At 39.5% G+C, this 26,504-nt stretch overlaps 1 protein-coding gene across 2 annotated transcripts in view; it reads left to right on the top strand.

The window, feature by feature from the left end:
- The window catches only part of UST (uronyl 2-sulfotransferase), a 263,751-nt gene that overhangs the window by 146,800 nt on the left and 90,447 nt on the right, over window positions 1-26,504 (top strand). Inside the window, exons 3-4 of one of the 2 annotated variants that reach the window (XM_033102765.1) lie at window positions 9,250-9,405; window positions 21,188-21,267. In XM_033102765.1, coding sequence (XP_032958656.1) covers window positions 9,250-9,405; window positions 21,188-21,267 — 236 coding nt within the window. The remainder of the gene's footprint in view (window positions 1-9,249; window positions 9,406-21,187; window positions 21,268-26,504) is intronic. The other variant, XM_033102766.1, reaches the window with a different exon arrangement.

Consider the following 26,504-nt stretch of genomic DNA (forward strand, 5'->3'; position numbering starts at 1 on the left):
ATTTCTCTATTTCTTGTTGACCATAAAAGCCATGGAGAAGGTTTAAAGGGCTCTTAAGAGTGGAAGGAGGTTCCCTGTACAAGTGCAATAGGGCTATCAAGACCAAGTCCTGTGTAAATACTTTGGACTATTCCTTCAGTATGGTTTAGCCTCTAAAACTTGTGCATCCTCCCCATTCTGCTCATTTACATACATGTGGCATGTGGACTTCATTTCTCTTTTCTGTCAAACATATGAGTATTCCATGAACTCAGTTTTCTATGGCATAACCCTAGGTTTGAATTTTAGAAATTGTAATGTACTGTAGTAATATGATACCCAGATTATGGACTTCTTGTGTCATTTGTACACTGACCAGAGAAAGAAACATAAATAATGTTGCAGAATTAGAAGTGAATCTGCCTTTTCTTAGTATGTGTATTTTCTTTTTTTTTTCTTTTTTTTTTTTTTAATGTGCATTTTCTTCACATTTGTCAACTTGAAGTTTGAAAGTATTCATCTTCCTGTCCATGGAACTAATAGCATTCACCCAAGGTCACCTGAAATTTGAGTTTTTAATCAAACCAGGAGCCATATTCTTCTGAAGAATACTTTAAAGTTCAACTATGATAGTTTAATCATCACGTCCAAAAATCATTTCTGGCTTCTTGTGAAAATTGCTTTTTTGCACGAGGATTCTGTTTCGGCACGCAGGGTATTACATGCCTGGGAACTGCATAATAATGTCGTATATGATGGATATAAGGGCATTTGCTAGACCAGCATGGAATGAATATTTAGACGTGCAGGATGCCAGTCAGATAGCCCCCAAACATCTGTAAGTTTTGTGTGGCCGTGTCTTAATTAACATCGTGCAATGTGAACAGGAAGGAGCCTTGAAATCATCAAGTTCAGTACCCCCAATTTACCCTTGAAACTCTGGCCCAGAGAAGTCGTTCAAGGTCACTTATTCAGTGTCATTCAACTAGTTTGGACAAGAGGAAAGCCAGAGTTTCACGACTTTCAGTCCAGGGAACTTTCTCCACTTCCCTATACTTTTTCTTGTGTAATATAACAAGTAAGAGTGTTTCAATATATGAGTGTAAAAAATTGATAGGCTTTCCTTATAGTTTCAGGAGACAACCAAAAGATAAGTGATAAATATGATAGCAAAACCAGATGATAAATGACAGCATTGATTCTAAAACAACGTTTAATAGTATTTTCATCCCAACAGTCTATCTGTTTAATGGACAGATAGATATCTTTTAATTATCCACTGTGCACATGCGAGATAGACCCAGTCTATTAGAGGAATAAAACAGATGGATTTGTAAAGGATTTATAGATTTGTCTTTTGGTATATAACATTAAACATGGGCCTATTTCAAGCAGGAGCAGGCAAACAGAAGAAAGCATAATGTTCAGATTTGGCAAGGCTGCTGGGAGAAAATGGGTTATGAATAATGAGAAGATACAGGATATCAATTGACGAATGACAATGAGGAAAAATAGAGTTCTTTATCGGGTCCTATATGTTTCCTCTTCTAGAATGGAGGAAATGAGCCCAGGTTGTTGTAGAGTTGATGGTGTTTAGAAAATAGAGATGAATCTGCCACAAGACCTAGAATGCTTGATGGGCAGAAGCCGAGAGAATCACTGCTGAGTTCTAGAAGGTGTTGCAGGAAGGCTGAGCTCTGTACAGACTCTGGTGTTTGGTGGTGGTCATATAAAAAACAGAGAGGTTGAAGTGATTAAAACTGTGGAAAGGAGGAGAAACATAATAGGAGCATAAAGGTAGATTTATTACATGACAAGCCCAAACAAGAGTGGGACACGTACAGAAATGTGCCAGAGGTTCCAAAACAGAACAGTGAACTTACATGGAGCTGAAATCTAGGTCATCAGCACAAATTACTGGACCTTTCTTTTTTCCTATTTCTTTAATGAATGTATTTGGCAAGGAAAAATGTTAAAATCTAATTTTAATTTTTAAGGCATTTCCAGGTTATATTTTGATAACAATATAGATTAAAATTAATTATGTAATGGCCTCAGAAGAGAGCATCATATATTGGGTTACAATTCAGCCCTCTCCTTTTACTGATGGGGAAGCTGAGGCTCAAAGGTGTGACATGACTGGCTCCTAGCACCAGTGTCTGAGGAAACTCGAAAATAAGGATTTACTGAATGGATCTGAACTGCTGTTCCAAGTCCTATGGACAGCAAGTAGCAGATCTGTCCCTGAGTTCAAGCCTCACAAAGCCCTGGTAGTGATTCACTGCCGCCCCCATCCCCCCACCCATCCCCAATTTACAGGTGCTGTACATTCACAAAGGGCAATTTTATTTATCGAAGAAAATCATTTCATCTGTAACATATTATTAGTACTAAGGGGCTAATGCTTTGATAGTGTTTGTTATACATTTCAGCTACCCTATACATTCAGTTAACCAGCACACGTGTTCTCTAGTCATCCTAGGTGAGTAGACATCTACTACAGTGTGAGCATATTTGTCAGGTTAATCATGACTTTTAACTATGGGTGGGAGGCCATCAGCACTATAAGGAAACCCAAGGAAGACCAGACAGTGCCTTTCATCCAGAGTCCCTTCCAGTATCATCTAGGCAAACCTCTCCTCGACCTTACTCCCTCATGAGGCTGCATGGAACCACTCAGCGGCGTAACGTGGAAAGCCAGTGGTCCTTTACAGTAGTGGTTCCTTGAAATGGACCTATTGGTAGCAGATCCCCAGGGGAGCTCTTTAGAGCTAGACTCCTAACCCTCATCCTAGACTTTCTGTTTTAGTTCATCTTAGAGTGGGGCCCAGAAATCTCAAGTTTTTGAAGTTCCATAGGTAATCCAAATATACAGACATTAGGAAACCACAGCTTGTAACATACTATATTAAATATCATTTTGCAAAGGCTTATAAGGAGGATTGATGTTAATTCTTGCATCACCACCAGTCCCCAGAGAGTCCTCGAATCGTAGGCTATGAAAGTCTTGGTCCAGACAAACTTTGCTTTTTATCTAGAAAATGGTTTTCCCCCTCCCCATTTTGAACCTGGAATAAGCTATTGAAACTGTGGACGTCATCTGGTGCTAGTTCCTGTTGTGCTCAGGATTTTGGAAAGACTTCTGTTTATTTGGCATGTTCCCTGTCAGGCCCCAGGGATTTGTGGCATGTGTAGAACTTACGAGGCAGGCAACATAAAAAAATATGTAATTCATAGAGGGAAATACTTTGGAGCTCCCTTCACTTTTACAAATTGCCCTTAAAATGGCAACCACAGACATAATATTCATATAACCATAGTTGTCAAGAACAAACAATCATTTGGGGAGGGAGATGAGGATGAGGGCTTTGGGGTATACTTCTTTACTCTTACCCAGTGAAAGAGTAACTATTTGTGTGCAAATGATAACAGGATGGTTTAAGTTGAGATGTAGTTTTCTGCTTGACAGTTGGCAAATACCTATTGAAGATAATGGGGATTTTTGAGGTTGATCTAGGAGGTTTTTAAAAGTCCCTTCACAGTCATTAAGTTTATCATTGGAGGATATTTGCTTATCTTGGTAGACATTTCAAGTGTATTTAGGATTTCATAAACATTTTACTATGACTTACTGCTTCCGATTTTTTTCCTTTCCTAGTGCTTCACAATATCTGAGGCAACTGTGACCGACTATGATAGACTGGGGAAGGCGTGAAGGGAAAACTATATCGTCTACTCTTCTTCTCCCGTTAGCTGCATTAACAATCTGGGCTTACATGAGCTCCTAAAATACATCCTCGGGAATGAGAAAGAGAGGCTACATTGACTCCTGTTAATTCCACCTGAGCCTTCCAGGACTTGGGGAACGGATGAGTAATGGTTATGATAGTAATGGCCGATGATACTGGTTATGATAGCTGACTGCTGAAAAATAGCAGTTAATGAGGTTGGACACATTCAAGACATAACTAAAGGAAATACTATCTCCGGTGCAGAAGTCAAACTAAAAATCATTTTCACCCTTTGATGTTATAGTATATTAGATACAGTGTCTTCTGGAGAACTGTGAACTGGGCTTCAGTTATTATGTTTCACTTTTTAGCTTTGTGACCTTGAAAATGCCAAATTATCCCACTGGACCTCAATTTACTCATCTAAGAATACTCCTAATGTATATCTCACAGAGTACTTGAGAGGGTGAAATGACAATGTAAAAGAAAGCTCTAGCCAAGTCAAACACAAATTGGGCTGGGGATGGGGTGATGGAGGGTGGTGGTGTGGGGGTGGGGTGATGGAGGGTGGTGGTGTGGGGGTGGGGTGATGGAGGATGGTAGTCTGCGGGTGGGGTGATGGAGGGTGGTAGTCTGGGGGTGGGGTGATGGAGGGTGGTGGTGTGGGGGTGGGGTGATGGAGGATGGTAGTCTGCGGGTGGGGTGATGGAGGGTGGTAGTCTGGGGGTGGAGTGATGGAGGGTGGTGGTGTGGGGGTGGGGTGATGGAGGATGGTAGTCTGCGGGTGGGGTGATGGAGGGTGGTAGTCTGGGGGTGGGGTGATGGAGGGTGGTAGTCTGGGGGTGGGGTGATGGAGGGTGGTGGTGTGGGGGTGGGGTGATGGAGGATGGTAGTCTGCGGGTGGGGTGATGGAGGGTGGTAGTCTGGGGGTGGGGTGATGGAGGGTGGTAGTCTGGGGGTGGGGTGGTGGAGGGTGGTAGTCTGGGGGTGGGGTGGTGGAGGGTGGTGGCGTGGGGGTGGGGTGATGGAGGGTGGTGGTGTGGGGGTGGGGTGGTGGAGGGTGGTGGTGTGGGGGTGGGGAGGGGATTGGAATGGATGGATTATTCTAAATTGCTCTAGACCTCAAACTCTGTTGTTCTATGAATCTATGATCTATAGGGACGAGAGGATCACACAGAGGAGTCACTTAGGTGCTATTAATAATGCTTAAATTATTTTATAATTTAAATTCCTAGAGCAATGCACAGCTAGAGTATTGATTTAGTAATGTTAACGAGGATTAAAAGGGTTTACATGGCACAAAGCCTAGGACAGGGTCAGGGTCAGACCTCCATAAATATTAGTCCCTTTTTCCACCATCGTTCCAGAAAGTACACTTCAAATAAAAGATGACAATTTTTAAAGCACACCTTCAGGAGCAAATCTATAGTTCTACCAAAAGCAGAGATGAATCAACTTGTTGCTGTTGTTAATTTTAACACTTTATCAACATCAACACATTGATTTGGCCTCCCTAAATTTGCCAATTTCTAGGGTATTCCATCAGATTCTTTCGGAAAGTGATTTTAAAGCCCCACCATAAATTTGAGAGCCGTTTATGTTTGTGATGGTGTACTCTGTATCTTCAAAAGCCACAAGACTGATTCCAGAAGCTCTATGTTCATATTCTGCAGCTGTATGTCAGTGTTTAAAGAAATGGTAAAAATGGAGTCACAGGGGGGATGTTAAACTCTCCTTTCTTTTCACATATTATTGTAGATAGAACTGCAGGAATGATGTGGGATTTTTGTTTTTATGTAAGGTTGTTTGCACATAACAAGTATTCATAATCATTATTTGGTGCTTCCCACAGGACTCGTGAAAGAATTATAATGAACATATTTTTAAAATCTAACCAATAACCTAAAATTAAATAACATCTTTAACTATTAACAAAAAGGAGTAAATAGATGCGAAGCTTGCTATTGTATTGATTACCCAAGAAATTCAGGAGAAAAATAAGTGTTTTCACCTGTGGTTTCTAAATAAGTGCCTCAAGTCTTCATTTAAATCTTCTAAGATATACCTGCACCCTTGGAATAAACTATTTAATATGTGGTAACTCACATCTTCTAGGTCATCAATTCAGTCCTAACAAATTCTCCTGTGCTGTTCTGTGTTGCACTAGAAGACAGGAAAAAATGCATTCACCCCAATTCTAGAGCAGTTTATTTCTCCAAAGAAATTAAAATTTGTGTTTTTGTTGGCAGTTCTGTCACAACCATAGTCCATTCTGGTTATTATGGAAAGTCCGACTTACAAACACTGCTAGTATCAGTATATTAATCATCAAGTCCAGTTCTACCTCCTTGGGTCATGATCTCATAACTAAGGACGGAATGATTTATCTGATTATCTGAACTTATGCAATCATTGCCAGAGAACAGATTTTTTTGAGTCCTCACTGATGGAACCATAAGTAAAATGACCTATTATGACGATCATTTTACCTTGATGGCTTTTATTAGCACTCAGTCAGAAGGATCAGCTGTATTTGAAGATTCTCCTGGTTTCACATTTCAGCAGAATCATTGCATTAATATAGGTAAACAGTATGTTAAATACCTCAAACTGCCAAGAACCAATCAATGTCTATTGAGGCTATATGTACAAGGCATGTTCCAGGCACCGTGAGGACACCTAATAGAACATACTGGCCCTAAAGAAACAAGGTTTTGCTCATTAAAAAAAACAAACAAACAAACAAAAAGAACCTGAAAGAATTAAATCAAAATGGTACATGACTGGTTTCTAAGTGAGTGATATAGATATTGTGTTTTACTTTAATGACAATTAGCCTTTAAGCTTCAAATTTATGAAATGCTACTCTGCATACAAAATAGTTCAGGAAAAATAACTAAACTTAAAATTACAGGACAAAATTTCAAATTATATACCATAGGCAAGTTTGGGGTATATTTATGTTTATATTATACTATATTCTTTAGCTTTGGGCCTTTTTATAGCCATCTGTTATTAATATGTGCTGAATGAAGGAATCTTTTGATGATCAAAAAGATTCCTTTTGTCAGTTCTTGCTCAAGGCTGAGAGATCAAAATGGAAATAATATCTTAACTGGGGTTATAAATATTTAATCAGATGCTTTTCATAGTGGCTCCTTAGTCGATCAAGATCATTATAATGGAGCAATTAGAAAAGAAAAAAATAAAAAAGCATCCATATTGGAAAAGAAAAAAAATAAAACTTTTTCTGTTTGCAGATGACAAAATCATGTATATAGAAAATCCTGAAAAATGCACAACCCCCCAAAAAAATTATTAGTGCTAATAAATGAGTTCAACAAGATTGCAGGATACGAGATCAATATAGAAAAATCAATTATATTTCTCAATCTAATGACCACTCAATCCAAAATGAAATTAAGATGACAACTCCATTTATAATAGTATCAAAAGAATAAAAGGAATGTAAGACTTGTATACCGAAAACTGCAAAATATCAATGAAACAAATTAAAAGAGAACTAAGTAAGTAGAAAGACATTCGATGTTCATGGATTGGAAGATTTAATATTATTAAGATGGCAGTAGTGCCCAGGTTGATCTACAGATTCAACACAATCCCTTTCAAAATATCAACTGTCTTAAAAAATATGTATATCAACTGTCTTTTTTGCAGAAATTAATTAGTTGATCCCAAAATTCATATGGAAATGCAAGGGATCCAGAATAGCCAAAATAATCTCGAAAAAGAAGACTAAAGTTGAATCTTCCAGATTCAAAACTTATGACAAAGCAATAGTAATCAAACCTCTGTGGTACTGATGTAAAGATGAACCTATAAATCAATGCAATATGTAGAATTGAGAGTACAGACATAAACCCATACATGCATGGTTAGTGGATTTTCACTGAGGGTACCAAACAGCTAAAAAGAGAAAGAATAGTCTTTTCAATAAATGGTGCTGAGAAAAATGGATATTCACATGCAAAAGAATGAAATTAAATCACTAGCTCACACCATACACAAAATTAACTCAAATGAATCAAAGACCTAAATGTTAGCACTAAAACTATAAAACTCTTATGAGAAATCATAAGTGTGTATCTTTGTGACCTTGGATTAAGTGACGGTTTCTTATATATGGCACCAAAAGCACAAGCAAACCAAAGAAAAATTAGATAAACTAGACTCCATCAAAATTCAAAACCTTTCATACCTCAAAGGACACTATCAAAATAGTGAAAAGACGATTCATAGAATGAGAAAAATATTTGCAGATCACATATTAGCAAATCCAGAATAAATATAGACTTCTTAAAACTCAACAAAAACAGCCAAATTTTAAAATGGGAAAAAGGATTTGAGTAGACATTTCTCTAAAGTAAATATACAAATGGCCAATAAGCACATGAAATATACTCAACACCATTAGTCATCAGGGAAATACACATCAAAATCATGATGAGATATCACTTCACACCCATTAGGACGGCCATGACTAAGAACAGAAAAAGTGTTGTCAAGGAGAAATTGGAACTCTCATACATTGCTAATGGAAATATAAAATGGTACAGCTGTATTAAAAACAGTTTCGCAGTTCTTCAAAAAATTAAACCATATAATTCAGCAATTTCACTCCTAGGATATACTCAAGGTGAATTGAAAATGGATGTTCACACAAAAACTTATACACAAATATTTGTAGCATCATTATTCCTAGTAGCCAAAAAGTAAAAACAATTGAAATGTCCATCAACTGAGAAATATATAAACAAAATGTGACATATCCATACAATGTAATATTATTCAGCCATATAAAGGAGTGAAATATTGATTCATACTAAACATTGATGAACCTTGAAAACATTATGTTAAGTGAAAGAAGCCAGACACAAAAAGTCACATATTTTATGATTCCTTTTATAGGAGATGTCTAGAATGATATAGGCAAAACCATAAAAGCAGAAAGTAGATAAATGGTTTCAAGGGTCCAAAGTAGTGAGGGAAATGAAAAGTGATTGCTAATAGGTACACAGTTTCTTTCGGGGTGATGAAAATGTTCTAGAATTAGTGGTGATGGTTCACAACTTTATGAATAGAATAAACCACCAAATTGTACACTTTAAAGGATGAATCTTATTGTATATAAATTATGTCTCAACTTTTAAAATTACTCTTTTTCCTTCAGCACTCTACAGGTATAAAGTATAATATAACTTACAAAAGAATATTATCATTAAGGCACATATTTATATATTTTATTACTAAGGTACAAAAAAGTTCCATGATCAATTTTATAGATGGCATGAAATTTTACCAGTTTTAAGTATCAGTGCGGAGAGCAAGGTAACAAACCCAGCATTTCTCTTAAGTTACACTATGAAGATAAATATGAGTTCATCCCTTCCGTTCTCTCATTAACTTCGCTGGATCCTCCTCATTTAGGTTGATTGTGTATTTATTGTTCTGAAATTGAGGGAAGAATCCTAAGTATTTTAACCCAAAGTCTCATACGTGCTCTCTCGTTCTTTCCCAGGTGCTACCTTTCCCGAGCCAGGTGGTATATAACAGAGTAGGCAAGTGTGGGAGTCGTACTGTGGTCTTGCTTCTGAGAATCTTGTCGGAGAAGCACGGATTTAATTTGGTCACGTCAGACATTCACAACAAAACCAGACTTACTAAAAATGAACAAGTAAGTTGTCTTTGACCATGGTTAAATTGTACTTTGCTTCAGTTCATTTGTGTAATTAGTGGGTACCTTATAGGACATCCTTCAAACCCCTAACAAATGAATACCAGAGTTGCAATTTCCTACTGTATTTTTGCCAGAGTGTGGGAGGAAATTTAAGTTAGTTCTTTTGATGGAAGTCTTTAAACCAGGAAGTTAACGTGAAGGGATTATTAAGACCAGTGAAGGACAGCATACTCTCTATTTAGCTAAAATTAGCAATGCATACATCTCAAATAGTTACACCACTGAGCTATAAATAATGCTGACATCCTGACAGCAAAAAATAAGAAAACTTATTTTTAATATTTCTTCCTCTGCGTTTTCTCACATTATCCTAAGTCTTTGTGGTTATGATAAAGAGAAAACCCTCTTGCCCGGGAATCTGACAGAAAAACCTCTTGGGCCGGGAATCTGACAGGTTGGTGGAGGGCAAGATCTTCCTATAATGGAAAGCTCAAGGGACCTTGAACTTCCAATGCAGCATTTGGCATATTCAATGGTAGCAAAAGAATTACCCCACTTCACAGGATAAATTCTGCCGTAATACAGTTTGAGCCATATAAATGGACATGCTGGTGGTACAGTAGGGGTGCAATACTCTGCCAGGAAGCTATGCAGACAGATTCTACTTTGTAAGCTTATACAAAATTAGGGTCAACAGTCTCCACTGAGGGGCTTTGCTAATGTAGAAAAGTTAGGCCTAGTGCTCTCAAGGTCATTTTACAGGGTCAAGTTTGTCAGCTTGGTCTCATAAAGTTGCTTCTGTCCTGTGGATACTTAGATGGATGAGTAGCCACCAGTATAAGTCAGGGTTGTCCAGAGAACAGAATGAGTAGGATGGAGATACCTACCAATTGATTAATCGATCAACAGATATAAAAGGAGATTTATTATGAGACATTGGGAGGCTGAGATTCCCCATGATCTGCCGTCTGCAAGCTGGAGACCTGGGAAAGCCACTGGTGTAACTGAGTCCAAAGGCCTGCGAACCAGCGGAGCCAATGATGTAAACCCCAGTCCAAGTAACGTAAGATGAGATGCCCCAGCTTAAGCAGCGAGGCAGGAAAAAAGGGCAAATTCCTTCTTTCTCTGCATTTTGTTCTATTCAGACCTTCAAGAGATTGAACGATGCCCCCAGACACAGGGAGGGCAATCTGCTTTACTGAGTCCATCGATTCAAACGCTCGTCTCATCCGGAAACACCCTCACAGACACACCCAGAGATGACTGTGAATCTGCACACCCCTTGGCCAGTCAAGCTGACATATAAAATTAACAACTACACCACCCAATGAGTACGTAAGGTTGAGAAATAAACAAGGCACATGGTTTACTATCAGAGTGAGGCCCTAATTATGGGAATTTTCACCCATGTCCGTGTCCACTTCTTTGTGGCATCACCCTTACTTTTGAGGCATTCAAACCCTCACACACAAAGGGAATTTCCATTAACCTTTCTTTCTCTTCTACCAGGGGGGGCAGTGGGGCTGTTTTAAGACAATAACATGGCCAAGGGTACTTTGCTGTAACCCAGTATTTTAGTGCCTTCCACACGGTAGAGATCAAAATGCCCATTCCTTTGGAAACTTCCACTGAAGAGTCTCCGAGTATCAAGTCTAAATAGTCACTAGCAATGGATGAAATACATTCTGAGATTACCCTGGTAGGTTGCGGGGTAGGCTCTCAATAGAAGAGCTTATGTTTGGTAACCTTTAAGGATATCACATTTCACAAGTAACTTAATAGTGAGAGGTTCCCTGACTTCCACACCTGATTGAAGGGCTAGTATGATTAGGCTGGTTATGCCCTTTTCACTACCAGAAAGACTGACTATAAATAAATAGCCCATGCTATTGCAATTTTGTTATAATTATTAAATTTGGTTTCCCTTTGAGTCTTCAGGCCTGCTTATCAGATTATACTTAACTATTCCTATGTGTGGAAACCATGCTCCGTTCTCAGGAGCCTCATCAAACACACTGGCTCAATTTTAGGACTAAAAAAGTACAAACAACCCCAAGGGCACAAGGTAACGAAAATATTAGACACTGAGATATTCAGGAATGCCAGGGAAGAGAGAAAACATAAAATATAATATTTAAGTGTACTGTGGGCTTTCGCACAAATAAACCTCCTTTGTTTCCTATGAGGAACAATCATGAGAAAGGGAAGAGTTTAGATTAAAAGTTAACAATAATTTAACAATAATTTACGGCGTGTAAACTGTTAAATCGACTAAGGGTTAAAGACAAAGTCATCTTTGTCCCCAAAAATACAGGTTAGCTCTCATCTGTTTGGAATGATTGGCTTGTCTGGAAGCCAGGGAGTAGACTAGACAATCCTTTAAGGTTCTTTCCAGCCCTGTGATTCTGTGATATATTTATACTACTTCTAGCATAATCTGTGTATATTGTAGTTGAAACATTTCTGATTCCTGTGGTCAGCGTAACCTAGAATATATTTCATTACTTAGTTATTCCAGATTCTTATTAAATTATACGGCAAATTTTAAAAACTCAAGGGAAAGATACGGTAGAAAAAACAAACAAACAATTTTGACGTAATCACAAACAACAGTGACAGTGACAGTTGCCTCTGCAGCTAGCTCACTGGGCTGTGACTTGCAGAAAGAACCAGGAAACGTCATGACAAGAAACCAAGTTTGAAGTAGTTCAAGAATGTTTAAAGAAACTCTTTTTCTTATTATATGTATCATTTTACTAAAGTTTCAAAGTGCATAAAACAAGTGGAGAAAAAAATATTATTTTAACCTAATATATTCAAGAAATAATTTGTGGTATGAATAGCTCCTCTTCTTGGTAATTTATTAAAGGAAAGGAGGAAAGTGATTTAGGAGACGAGTTAAAATTTTAAAGTCAGTAGTTCTCAGCATTAAACCATAGAACTCTGAAAATGTGTTCCCATGGAAACATTGTTCTCTAGAGTTAATAACAATTCTACTTCAGGTGCAGTATGAGTTAAACAGGCTCCTGTGGGCTGGCTCAGGTTTCTAGCCACCATGTAGAACATTTATTTTATGAGAAAATGTGTTCTGAGTTCCAAACTACTGACTTGACTTACAAATGAACTTTGGAATAGTATCCACTTATAAGACTTGAATTATCTATACCATTCTACACCATTTCATTCATATACAATGGCTCCTCTCTGGCCAGAGTCAAATTCACATATACCGTATTTCCCCGAAAATGAGACCGGGTCTTATATTAATTTTTGCTCCAAAAGACTCATTAGGGCATATTTTCAGGGGATGTCTTATTTTTTCATGTACAACAATCCACATTTATTCAAATAGAGTCATGTCTTCTCCTTCTGGAACATCGTCATATCATACTGAATGCATTCATCTGGCTGACGATCTTAACTGGGGCTTATTTTCGGGGTAGGTCTTATTTTCGGGGAAGCATGGTACATGGTACACTGGAGGGTAGTTGTCGTCTCTCTCCCTCCCTCTCACTCTTTCCCCCCTCTCTCCCTCCCTCCCTCCTAAATTTAAAAATTCTATTTAACAGAATAAGTCACTGAAGGGATTATTAAAAAGGAAAGGGAACATGAAGACACCAAATGTTAGAATGCCTATAAAAATCCCATTACATCTGCCCTTATAGAAATAGAAATATGTTTGAAGTTTATATTTTAGAAAACTCTGCCTCAACAGAAAAACATGGACAGCTGCTGCAGGCCAAATGCTGGACCTTTGCAGGGCATGTAATGCAAACCTGTGATGACGTCATTTCATTTATACTCTAAAACCAAATTTAAATTTCTTGGGCTAGCTTTGTTAATCTCTTGGAAAGTGGAGACTGCATATAATTTGAAAGATACAGAATGATTTTCCAGAAAACATGGGGTGTGATTTCCAAAGGATTCATAACCATCCTTGTTAACGGTCTAATGCTACATTTCAGGGCACTACTATCAGGTCAATAAAGGTCAAAGTGTCACAGGCATATGACAGACATAGAATTCAAAATTATTTCATGCTTGTTAGAGAAGGGCAAAATTGTTGGGACAGGGGTTTAAAAGATTGAGAAAGCAGATATTTTTACTATCTTTTATTTATATTGAAGCTACTGAGAATCACAAATTGGAAACAGTATCTACTCCATGCTACCCTGTTTCCCCGAAAATAAGACCTAGCCAGACAATCAGTTCTAACAGGTCTTTTGGAGCAAAAATTAATATAAGACCTGGTATTATATTATATTATATTATATCATATTATTATAGACCTGGTCTTATTATAAAATAAGACTGGGTCTTATATTAATTTTTGCTCCAAAAGATGCATTAGAGCTGACTGTCCAGGTAGGTCTTATTTTCAGGGAAACATGGTAATTGTTTCATTTTATTATTTCACTTAACTCTCTTGGACCTAAAACCATACCAGAGAGTGGGTATGATTCCCTATTTCATGGATGAGAAAACTAAGACAACCAGATTGTCACTGTCCAAATAAAATAGAATAGAATGACTATCTGTGACACCTGGACTTGAACTTAGGCCCTTCTGAATCCCAGAGCCATTCTTCTGATGCCGTGGTTGTCTGTTCTGGCTGCACAGCAGGATCTCCAGCAGAGCCTTTTAACACTGTAGTTGCAATGGTTCTTCTCCTGAAGTTTCGAGGGTACAGTCCAAAAAACTTTTTTTTTTTAAATAATAAAATGCCACAGGAGATTCTACAGTGCAGACAGAGTTGAGAATCCCTGTCAAAACTATTGCATCAGCTTTGCCCTAAGCATGTTTCTGAGATTCCTAGTCCCCTAAGACAGTGAAAAAAAAAATCATAATTAAATAAATTTGGGAAATGTTGGCCCTTTGTCCCCTTCTAGGAGACTCACAATTATTCACATTTTAAAGACTGCAAATTCTTTCAATTAGAAACAAAATTAAAAATCTGTTTACTTGGCTTTCACCTAGTGTTCCCCAGTCTTCGTTGGCCAGGGAACTCTTTATAAGTGTTTGTAGCTCTCCTGTGCATCCCTGAGAACTCCAATTCAGTTTAGGAAATGCTGGCCATCACATCTGCTGTGTGACTCTTTTCAACGGCTACTCAGATTATCAAAATCTTGAAAAGTATGCCAAGGAGGTGGAGAGAGAGACCCTATGCCCATGTACTCTACATGGCCATAGCCTCTTGGTCAAAACCAGAATTCTTTTACAAAATTTTAAACTTCCCTTTTCTATTGCTCTCCCCAATTCTGCAAGTTCCAAGTCTGGCTGTCGCTAACAAAGAAAACTCACCTAAGGAAACTGTGTTGGATTTGGAAAAGATCTAGATAGAAGGCACAGGAATTCCTCCTAGGCTTTCCTAAGGCAGGGTCAGCTGGCCTCAGTTCAAAGGAAAAGGTTCACTCATTCATTTTGAAGCAGGTCTCTCCATTGTTTCTTCATTTTGATGACTATTCACTGGGGACCTACTATTAATGCTACATATTGAGCACCAGACAGCACACATGTGCATCTTATTTCTAATCCTTTAATCAACATTATTAGGAAAGTATTATCACCCCATTTTATAGGAAGGAACAAGTATTCATGAAGAATGTGGGAGAATAAGGCTTGAAGGTGAACTTGTGTCAAATCCTGGAGAACTCTGAATACAAGGCTGAGGAATTAGAATGGTATTCAGTGGGCAGTGGTGAACTGTTAAAAAAAGAGGAGGGGGGCAGAATCTTAACCATGACGGGCATCAAAATCTTCATGAGAGCTTTTCACAACACATTTCTAGGTCCTACTACAAAATACTGAGCTAGACTCTTAATGGTAGAGCCTAGGTATTTGTATCTTTGGGGGGGAAAGCTGTCCAAGGGATCCCCACACACAATTCTAGTGAAGAATCATTGCCTGAAAGGTTCTAATTATTAGAAAGTTTTCCTTGTATTAAAACAAATCTTCCACGAAGCAAGAAAAATTCCTCTTTCGCCTGAGACTCCCTCAAACTTCTGGAGACATCATGTGTCCCCTGAAGTTTTATTGAGTGGTGTGTCCTCAGGAGCCTGCACATTTGTCCCAGGAACCTTACCTTTGCTTGAGATCTTTTGGAAAAGTTTCCTTAGAATGACACTCAGAGTTTCCTGACTTTAGAATAGGAGGGACAGTGTCCACAGGCATCAGAGTTGTTCTGACCCAACCTTGGAATCAAACTAAAAATTTAACCAAGTCCGTCTCCAGGCCACAAGATGTATTTACCCAGCCCTGCAAACGAGGTCTTATCTTGGAGTCCTGTAGACAAAAGCTGAGTCATCTAATGGAAACTAGGTGGAAAGAAAAGGCAAAAAAGAGGAAAAAGCAAAAAGGCCAGAAATATTAAAATATATTTTCTTCTCTACTTTCAATTGTAACTGCGAAGTTGCTTTTCTCTACTATTCAGACCCAGCCATGTTTGCCTAGTTCATGTCATTACGCCCCCTGGCGGACTTCTTCCTCATTGCAGGCACGTGTTGCTCTGACTGTACAAGTCCTGAAGGTGGGAAGACTATCAGGCCTCCTGCTAGAAGGACTTCCCTATGAAGGAGGGCTACCCCATGTAGGTAACCTGAGCCTTGAAGCCATCCTCCCAGCCTCTGAGGTTCAAAGGACACAGAGTTCTCTTCTGAGCTACTTCTTATTGGGCTGTGATGTGTTAACAAAAACAACATGTCTTTCATTTAAGATGTTTTGCAAAATTATAGCACATCTCAATCTAGTTGTTCCCAATGACACAAGAATTCAGACCAGAGTGGGATCATTACTATGACTGCTAGCAAACACTTCCTAAAGAATTCAGGAGCAAAGCCTTCTACGAACTAGCTGTGTTTGCATAACTGCAGGTATAGGTTTTCTGCTCTGCCTTCCCAGCCAGTTAGGTTGAAAGCAAAAGATTAGAAATTACTTCCTGGCATATCCTCTGCATTATAAACTGTTTGACTCTTGCCTTTTTTTAAAAAACCTCAATTCTATCTCATCTTCAGATGCAGTGTGATTTAACTTCTTTAGATACATTCCATGACATACTCATAGTTATCTTTATTTTTTGTCAGCATTTTAAATTCATTCCTGTTCTTGTTACAATATATGCTGTTTCCCCACCTAGAACTGAAAAAAATATATATTGTCTCTAACATTTTAATGCTTTTATTTTTTATTATTTTTAATGCTTTCCCACATTAAACTTTCTTTTGAGTTTTCAGTACATCATGTGAAAGGTAGAAAATTTATATCCCCATAAACCTTTAATTCTCTTATTATTTGGCTAGTCAACCCCTTCCTCCCATTTTATGTATAGATCAAATAACAGTGGGAATGGTGAGGAAATTGCAGCTCGGTGATAAAGAACAGGATTTTTGGTGTCAGACAGACTTGGGTTGGAATCCTGGCTCCATGTTTTTTTTAGCAGTGAGCACTTAAACCATCCATGTAGCCTTTCTGTGCCTCCGTTTTTTTAACCTGTAAATGTGCATAATCATACCTAACTCATGGAGTCATTTGACAGCCTGTGTATCAAGAGCTTCTAGGTACAGTGCATAGCCTTGGGACCACTCAGAAAATGGTAGTTTGTTTGGTGTTGTTATATCCTAGATGTTGTAATAGTAAAACTGTTAGCTCCACGTGACACCAGGGTAATGAATGTACAGGTCTGCCCCAGAAAGGGAGAACTCATTGCCTGATTGATAATTCAGTCTTCAGTGAACAATACAATTCTTGATTCCCAATTTATTTTTCTAACGGGGGTATCTTCATTATATAAACAATTATTGGGGTATATGATCTGCACAGATACCTTGGCTTGGTTTTCTGAGGGGATAAATCAAGCCTGGCCACAGCTGTCAAGGAGCTACCAATCTGGTCTGAAGCTAGCACACAAACTCAACTGTAATGTAACAGAAAATAATATCCTGGAAAATCCTCAAAGTGCTGTGGGAAGTCAAAGGAGGAAACGTCATTTCTATTCAAAGATGTTCAAAACCAGACCCATTTCCCCTCTCTTCTGCAGCCATATCTGTAGTCCCCATCTCCACAAATGGGTACCACCATGTGTTCAGATCCAAGCTGGGGCTCTGAGAAGGACGCTGTCCTGGCCACTCTCTCTCCTTCCCTTCTGCCGCCAGCTGGACACAATGCCCAGCAGTTTCTTCCTCATTAACGTCCCAAGACTTCTCCATCTGTCTTCACTTCCTTTGCCTTCGTTCTGTGGCTCTCAAACGTTTATACCTTAAAATCTCCTGGAGAGCCTGTTAAAACGCAGCTTGATGGGCCAACCTCCAGAGTTTCTTCTAATTCTGTAGGGCTGGGCTGGGGTGGGGCCTGAGGATTTGCATTTTCTGACAAGGTTCCAGTTGATGCTGATGCTGCCGGTCTGGGGACCACACTGAGAAGTCCTCTCTTAGTTCATGACATCATCATTTCCTGTTGGGGTTAGTGCACTGTCTTCCTAGGTAGGTCACCTGTCTCTAAACCTTAACCGTTCTTCATGTTCTCCACTCTGACCTCAGATCAGGGGGAAAAAAATCCTCTCTGGCTGTGGATTTCGCAGAGGATAAATTTCAGAATCCTTTATGTGACTGGCAGAGCCCTCAGTTACCAGGCTCTTACCTTCCTCTCTGGTCTTACCAACTGCCTTCCTGATCTCATGCCCAACCTCTGGTCCATAGAACTCCTGGCAGTTTTCATATCCGTGTCATTTCGTGTTTTGTCCTTTGCATCTTGCTGTTCACTCTGTCTACAATACCGTGGGTCCCTTTCTTCACTTGCTAACTCCTATAGGTCCTTTCAAACCGCTCAGAAATGCCTCCTGGGGAAAACATTACCTCTCTATCTGCAGGCAGGGGTGGGTGCTTCACCTCTGTGCCTTCTACCTCATGGTGGTCATCACGTGATGGTACCTGCCTGCTAGTCCACCTTCCCCACAAGATTCTGAGCTTCCTGAGAGCAAGAACCAAAATTTTTACCTTTATAGCCACAGCTCCAAGAAGTATATTGCTTGACACAGAGTTGGAAATCAATGGATGTTGAATGAAGGGAGAGATCCAGAAAGGCTACTTTGAGGAGGTAGACATTTTAGCTAGATATAAAGAACGGTTAGGATTTGGACATGGAAAGAGAAGAGGAAGAACATTCCAGAAGAGGAAGCTTGAGTCTGGACATGATCTGAGGGAGGCACAAGGAGGGGTGTAGTTTGGCTGGCTACAGGACGTGTGGTCTTGAGAGCCAGGTGAGGGAGATAGTAAAGGGAGAATGAACGTGACTTAGTAAGAGACTAAATGTGGAGGTCCAGGAAAGACCCAGATCAAATATGAGAATATGAAGAGTATCGTTAACCAGAAACAGACTCTCCAGAGATGGAGTAAGCTGAATAAGGAACAAAGATGGGTGAGGACCAAGCGTGTGGTTTTGGCCATGGTAGATTTGCGGACACCACAGGGATACATTCCACTGTCTTGTCCTTATGTGTCTTCCCACTAACCTTATTCTTGTTTTGCTCTCCAGGGTTTAGTAAGAGCTCAATAAATGCTGATGAATGGACGAACGATGAATGAGTGAATGAATGAATGAATGAATGCAGTGGAATCAGAACAAAGGCCCGCAGTGGGTCTGCATGAGCCAAGGAAAAGAAGTGGGGGTAGCCTCTGTGATGATTTTAGGTAGTGCATTGCCACCCATTATGCCACCCATGCAGATAAGACCCAGGCAAGAGAAAAGGCATGCCGCTGGCAACAATGGGAGGACCAGGATGGTAACTTGGGTGCTAGACATCAGGGGTTCAGGAGACCATTGCTTCTCCCTACAAATAGGAAAAGTCTTAGCATTTGTGAAGACCATCAAATGACATCTCGAACATCATGCCTTAAACCTACGCTGTGGTACTTCTTAAGTGCCATTACAATTTGGTGTGCAGTGACAAAATATATGAGAGCTGAAATAAACTCTCTGACTTCACTGTACTAAGACAATAAACATGAGCATTAGTACCTTTATTCTGTGTTTAAAGATATGTCTACACAGAGTTATGCCTTGTCACTGCTAATCAATTTTTCCTTGTGAAATAGACAGCTTTATGACTGTTATGACACTGTTCTCAGAATCTAACCACTACTGTTCTTCCATGAAATTTAACACGTTGACATGTGTTTAGAGAATGTAATATAATGTTGAATGTATGAAAGAAATGGTTTTTCTTCTGACCTGTTTTTCCAGTCTTCTTGTACAATACTAGAGGGCTTTCTCATATTACTCCTATGTGTGCAGAGAACTATCTGAATAAAAATATTCTGGAGATTGAGGCCGTAAATGATATTTACGTTACAACATGGTAAAGAGCTATGTTTCTAAGCACACATCCTCAGACCCCTGTGGTCGTGCTCCCAAATCAGGAATTGTATTGATAGTTTCATCGAAAATCAAAATTTACAGTGTGACCAAACAGGAAGTTTTATTACCAAAAACAAGCGCTGGGGCATGAGGACTTGGGGTAAGAGAAATGTAGAGGATAAACAGTAGCTAAAAGGACAGAATTCAATTTCTTTTTATGCTCCAGCTTAGGCAGACAGTTGTGCACCCCAGTGCCTGCCACTGACAGACAGACAGGTTTATGAAACTGTAAGCCATTTCCTTTTAAAATTCAATTTCATTTCTCCAAACAATCATTGTGAGTATGAATATCTAATAAAAGGATTAGGCATTGACACCCTAGTGTGACATCTATAAAACATGTACTAGCTGGAGTTAATTCATTTACCAAATACTTATTGAGCATTTGTGTGTGTGTCACCCGGAGCTAGACACGAGGGAACCAAGGCAGCCAGGTTTTTTGTCCTGCTTGAGTTCCAGACTCTCATTTTATTGTTGTGCTACTGTGGTTAACACGTCAATGACCATTTTTGTTTCCAGTTTTCAACTTGAACTATTTCATAAAATATGCTGTTCTTCTGATGTACGTAGCTCCAGCGTAGCAATTTTCGATGCGCTTCTTAAAAATTCCAGTGTGTCAGTTTTGATGAGGCCAATCAGAAAAACTAAGGAAAGTGGAATTCAGAAAGTCAGGGAATCATAAGAATGCTTGGAATTTCTAACAGATTTTACTAAATGTTTTCTGTATCATGACATGTTCCAGAAACCATAAATGTTAGTTTATATGAATATAAACTACTTTTTTGCCTTGCTGATAACTGCAAATAAATAATCCAGATGACCACCCACCAAAAACCAAGATGTTTGGGGGTGGGGAGTATGTGTTTCCTAGGAAATATTTGCTTTGTAAATTTTTATAATCAAAGAAAAAAATAATGAGATATTGCCTCATTTTACTCCCACTTTTAAATTCTGTGAACCAGTTCCAAATATTTCTGTAAATCCCAGTAATATCATTATAGAAATATAAAATGATGATTAACCTCTTGTCTTGATTTGACTTTAATGGGGGGGGCGGAATTAAAGGGATTTTCTTAGTTTAGTTCAGTACAGTAACACACTGACTTCTCCAGTTAAAATTAATTAATCTGTCACATTGTTTTCATGGTAGCGGTCAACTAAATTAAATACAAGACTATAAATCTGGATAGCACTGTTTTATTCAGGAAGACGCCTTATGTAAAGTTCATAAATGTTGCACAAAACACAGCTGTTTGGCTCTAGTCCAAGAGGTAATAAGGGAAGATAAAAGGAGGTGGGGAAATAACCTTTAGCTTGATATAGCTTGGAAAATTAGATCCTATATATGCTAATTCTGTACTTTTTTTAATAGATGGAACTGATTAAAAATATAAGTACTGCCGAACAGCCCTATTTATTTACTCGACATGTTCATTTCCTCAACTTCTCAAGGTAAGATATTTTCCAGTTTAATGGTTCTTTCATTTCGTTTTAGTACTCAGACTCCTTCTAATGAACAATTACTTTTAAATATACCTTCATTCTCAAGGTAGCGTAATTGCCCTTGTAAAGACATTTTTAATCCTGTTATTTTGGCTGTGGAGGGAGCAAAATTTGAAATATTTGGATAGAAACTTCATTTCTTTCCAGACTCCTAATCTTAAATCTTGTGAAAAGTTGAAATTATTTTTAATGAGAAGCCATTTGACCTGATAGTTCTTGGGGGAAAAAAATAAATAAATCAGGTTTTGTATTGAAAGAAATGAAGTGGGAGGTAAGAGATGGGTATTTAACAGAAATTATTTCATTGCACATTTTTGTACAATTTGAACCCACACAGGACTCTGGAAATAACTTCGTGGTGGAGTAATACGTATTTTATAGGATCCAAAACACCAGTACCAGCCTCGCTGCCTACCTTTTTAATACTCCATCTGAATATTCTAAGCCTTGCATGTTGGTTGCTTCTGGGTATTTTAGAAATCTGCTTTTCCTTCAGCTGCGGGAGTCTTCTGATAATAACGCCAAACTTGAAATTTAGGTTTTCACACCCTCGATCTGTGAAGGTGCTAAATGCAGGTTCTGGGCATTCTCCTTTCCAAGGATTCATTTGTATTGGTTCCCTTGTCACGATTTTGCTGGAAACTGCAAGTTCTCAGACTCCTCTCCTCAGGTTGGCCCAGGTCTGAGCTCGCAGTGATATTGCTGACATAGCACGGGGTCCAAGGTCAGATCCCTACCAGCCCGGGACCCTAGGGCTCCCTCACTGTTATACCCACGGGACAATAGGACCTCCCAGGCCCGTAGAGGAGCAGCAGACTGTTTTCCTCACTGGTGCTGACCTGATGATCCCCAAAGGCCAGGCACCCAGGAGACTCTGAGAGGTCCCAGCTCCTGAGTTTGCACGGGGCAGGCACCGCTGCCCTGCCAACAAACCTAGGGGTGGAAGAAGGTTTGAGCCTTCAAAGGATTTCCCTGCTGTGCAGCAGACCCTGTGCAAATTAAGTATAAAGCGAATGGTTTCAGCAAAGTAAGTAAGTAAGCAGCAAAGAGGAGTTGCTGCTTTATCTTTGAAAGGAAGCCTCCCCTGAAGGTTCCCCTGCCTGCCAGATAACCAGAGTTCCCTTGGGAGGGGCATAGGTGAAGAGGACCACCTACAAATTCTTCTCAGTGGCTCAGGGCCATGGCTGAGAGCTTTTTATAAAGTGCTTGTTACCCGATTGTCTGGGGTATGTGCCGTGCCTCTCACTTCCGGTAGGCCAAGAACATGCAATTCAACCTAATTAGATAATGAGGACTTGTTAGCTATTTCAGGCATTGTGTTGTGTGACTTGGAGAGAGTCAAGCATGGCCCCTCTGACCCTTACACTTCTCAGGAGCTTCCTTCTGCATCACCCCCATATGTCCTCCAACCTCATTCATTTAAGTCTTCTTGCTTCAAGGTCAGATCTTTACAACCCAAACAAATTGCAATGCAACAGATTTTGATAATTAACTCAGGACAGTGTAAAACTTTAATGACAAGCCAAAGCTGATATCTTAATTGGATCAACAGAGCTGGGAAAGGCATGAATGACCATATTTTATCAGGGCCTCCCGCTGTCAAATACATGTTCAACAGTTTAATCTTGATTAATTTAATTCTGAAAGAAAAAAAAAGGTAAACACCTTTAGAAGACACCACGTCTGCAGAAAACAGTGTTGGCCTGGCTATCAGGACCTCTAGATGTCAGACCCTCCCACGGACCATGATTCTGGGCAAGCAATTTAACCTTGGGGAAGGGGAGAATGTCTGTTTTTTCATCTATAAAATAGGAATAATTCCAGCCCAGCCTGCCTTGTAGGGATGTCCTAAACACATAAAGGAAAATTTTCCAAGTTCTTGGGAAGAAGGATATTCTATGTATTCAAGGTGGCCTTTTAAAGACATTTCTTTTGTTTTCTTAGGTTTTTAATTAAATTTATTGGGGTGACACTGGTTAATAAAATTATATAGGTTTCAAGTGTACAATTCTATAATACATCATTGGTACAGCCACTATGGAAAGAAAGCAAAGGCATTTCTGTAGACCTACAGTTTGGCTCATGCTTCTAGGTAGTCTCCAGGTGTCTATAGCTAATACCTTGATGACAGGGCCCTGCTCTCCAGTCTCTCCTCCCTCCATTCCATTTTGTTCAATTAAATGCATGTTTATTGAAGACCCTTTGTCTTCTGTATACGGCCCTAGAACGGGGGCTTCTGCCGTGAACGGTAAATGTTCCCCTCAACTTCCGGGAGCTGTAAGATCTTCTTCCATTGAGGAAGAAGTGGCAACCAAATGTGATGAACTTGAAGAGAAAGAGTCACAGTGTTTCCTTGAGAGGGAGGTAGAACTCCTTCCCCGCGAGAAGAAGTCTGGAAGGCATTGCAAGCAGGAGCCATTGCTGCTGGGATGTGAGGGGTGGGTTGGCTTTAGACAGATTGAAAGGGAGGGACATCGGTGGCACAGGGACCAGCATGGACAAAAGCCAGACAACCGAGGGACCGAGAGGAATTCCCAAAATGGGAGCTAGAGGGTGGGCACAACTGGAATGGAAAGGCAGCAAAGAGTTGTAAGCAGGAAAAAGCAGAGGCTGACCTGATCAGCTTTGCTCCTTTCAAAAGCTCGTGCTAACTGTGGGATCCACCTCACCCCTCTTCTCTCCCCGCACACAAGGCCTCCAAAGGCAGGGATAGAATGACAAATTGGGCTTTCAAACATTACAAGATGATGTGATACTCAGAACACGGGAAGTTAAAAATCACGTTTCTCTTTTTTAAGGGAATAGCTTTATTTAAGGAAAATTTTTTAGGTATAAATGCAAACTGGGGGCATAGAAAGAAAGTCCCAAAATACACAATCAGAGAAAAACAACTAAATTGGGACTTGTTAAGAGGGCTTTCATATATTTTTAAAAATGAGTTCTATATTTTGAATTATAAGGCATAGAGATAATTAAGCTGCTCTTAAGAATACCCTGATCGTTACTGACCGGCGTATGGTTGGCTTGTTTCAAAGTAATGAAGTTATGCAGAGAAGAATTGGCATTGGAGCCTAATATTCTTTGTTGATATTTTATTTCTAATCTTCCTTGCATTCTTAACACACAGCAAGATACTTGCCAGTGAGCAGACTATGAGAATGAAAGTCTAGCCTCTCTCCCCACACCTTCTTTTGCACCTAAATTTTCTGAAATTCTGAAGTGTATGGTATCATACCAAAATGAATTCCCCCTTAATCCTTTTTTTTCTATTAAATAAGTCATTCTTACCTTGAAATTTAGACACTCTGAGTGATGCAGAGTGCTAGCCTGTGAGCTTCTGGCTATTCAATAGCTGATTTAGTTATTTCATTTATTCATCAACGAGGCACCTTGCTCTGTTCTCCTCTTTCCTCTCATTAGAGCTAGACGGAACCATTTCTCCATATCCAGTTTTATTCATTCAACCATGGAAAGCAATAGTATCAGACCAGTCTGGTGTTTTTGTAGTTACCTCAGGGAAAGTTTCCTGAGGAAAAAAACTACAAGCACAGCAGAAATTTCAGACTTTGGTATGGATCTGTAAGGTTTTCTGCGATAATGCTTTTTCACATAGATTTTGAACTGCCTGAAAATTCAGGCTAGACAACTGTTTTTCACCCAGACTACCTGGATAATTGAGTCAAAATTACCTTGGCCAAAAAGATGCAACTCTTTGGTGTGATGTTTAAATAGGAGTTTCAATCTTTGCCTACGATGGTTTCCTGTGTCTGTTCTCAGTTGTCGAAGTAATTTAAAGAATTAACAATTTTTAGACAAGGTGAACTTCCCAATATCAACACCATGTCTTTAAGTATTCTTAGATAGATACACTGGACAGAATGTGATGGACAGTTCAATTTATTTTACCCCTGCCCCTACTTTTCGTTTGCTTGTTTTTTTCTAAGCGTCTTTTTTGTGGGGAGGAGAAGTCATTCTTTTTCCAATCTGCGATTTCCTTCAACCCCCAGCTTGGGTCTTACAGGGAAACGTTGTCAATACACTAAATAATCTCAAACTACCACTTCCTTTAACCTTTCTCCTGTCACTCTTCCTTTCTCACCCCGTCACCTCCTCACCTTCTCTTGCTTCCATTTCTCTTTCCTCTTTTATCTCAGATGGTGGCTCCAATGCTAACACTAATTTGCAAAAACAAATGTTTAAAAATAAATCAATCACTAGAGAAGCAGGCAGGGTGCAATATGCAAGGGGAAGTGTTTTGGACTGTTCCTCTCTTTTCTTAAAGGGAACTTTTAATTATCGATGTGAGCAAAGTCTGCCCTCTGATGGCATTATTGAACAAAACAAATCAGATCTTGCTAATTCCATAATTTCACCAGTTTTCTACATCTTATTTCTAAATGTTGACTTTGTTTTTATTCTCATTAGCAAAGTGATCCATTTTAATTCTGTGCGCTGAAAGTCTTTTGTAGTAGCGACAGAAGCCTCAAACTTTGAAGAGCACACCAAAATTAAAATTGATGTCAGCGGTAATTAAGCACTTTCTTTACCTACTTCAACAGAAGTTTGTTTTGAAATGAGAGCTTTCTCTCAGTTTATCCTGTTTAAACACAGCTGCACTTATCTTCCTAAAATGGTGCTCTCTTCCTCACAGTTCTCTTTTCACTTTACAGTGAGTGGACCTCTGCTGCCACATGCGACTACACACTTTGTAGGCCAGTCAAGGATTAGTAATAACCTGGACTTGCCCTGAGCTCACCTCCCTGCACACTAGGAAGGACCTTCCTCCCTGTCATCTACTTACTTCCTGCCTTGTCAAGTCACCTTCCTCTCCAAGCAGGATTCCAACTCTAGTGGTTCCACTGCCCTCCTCTCTTCAGACCATTTGTCTTGCTTTCTGCTTAGTAAACGCTTCCGCCCTTAGGACATGCCAGGGAGCAGAGAGTAGTTCAGTCTCCTCTCCTGGTGTTTTGTGATGGGGGTGGCGGACCCTATCCTGGGAGCCAAGGGTTGAAGTGTCCACTGTGCATGGTTGTGAGGCTAGAGAGCAGACCTCCCACACCATGGCTGGCCCATCACTTGGATTAGCTTCCAGCAGAGGACCGTTAAAGGACCACCTCTGCCCTCCTCCTCCTGCAGGCAACTCCTCATCCTGCTCCCCACGTGCCCCCCAAACAGTCATATGATGA

Source organism: Rhinolophus ferrumequinum, chromosome 3 (genome assembly GCF_004115265.2).
Source record: "Rhinolophus ferrumequinum isolate MPI-CBG mRhiFer1 chromosome 3, mRhiFer1_v1.p, whole genome shotgun sequence".
NCBI lineage: Eukaryota > Metazoa > Chordata > Mammalia > Chiroptera > Rhinolophidae > Rhinolophus > Rhinolophus ferrumequinum.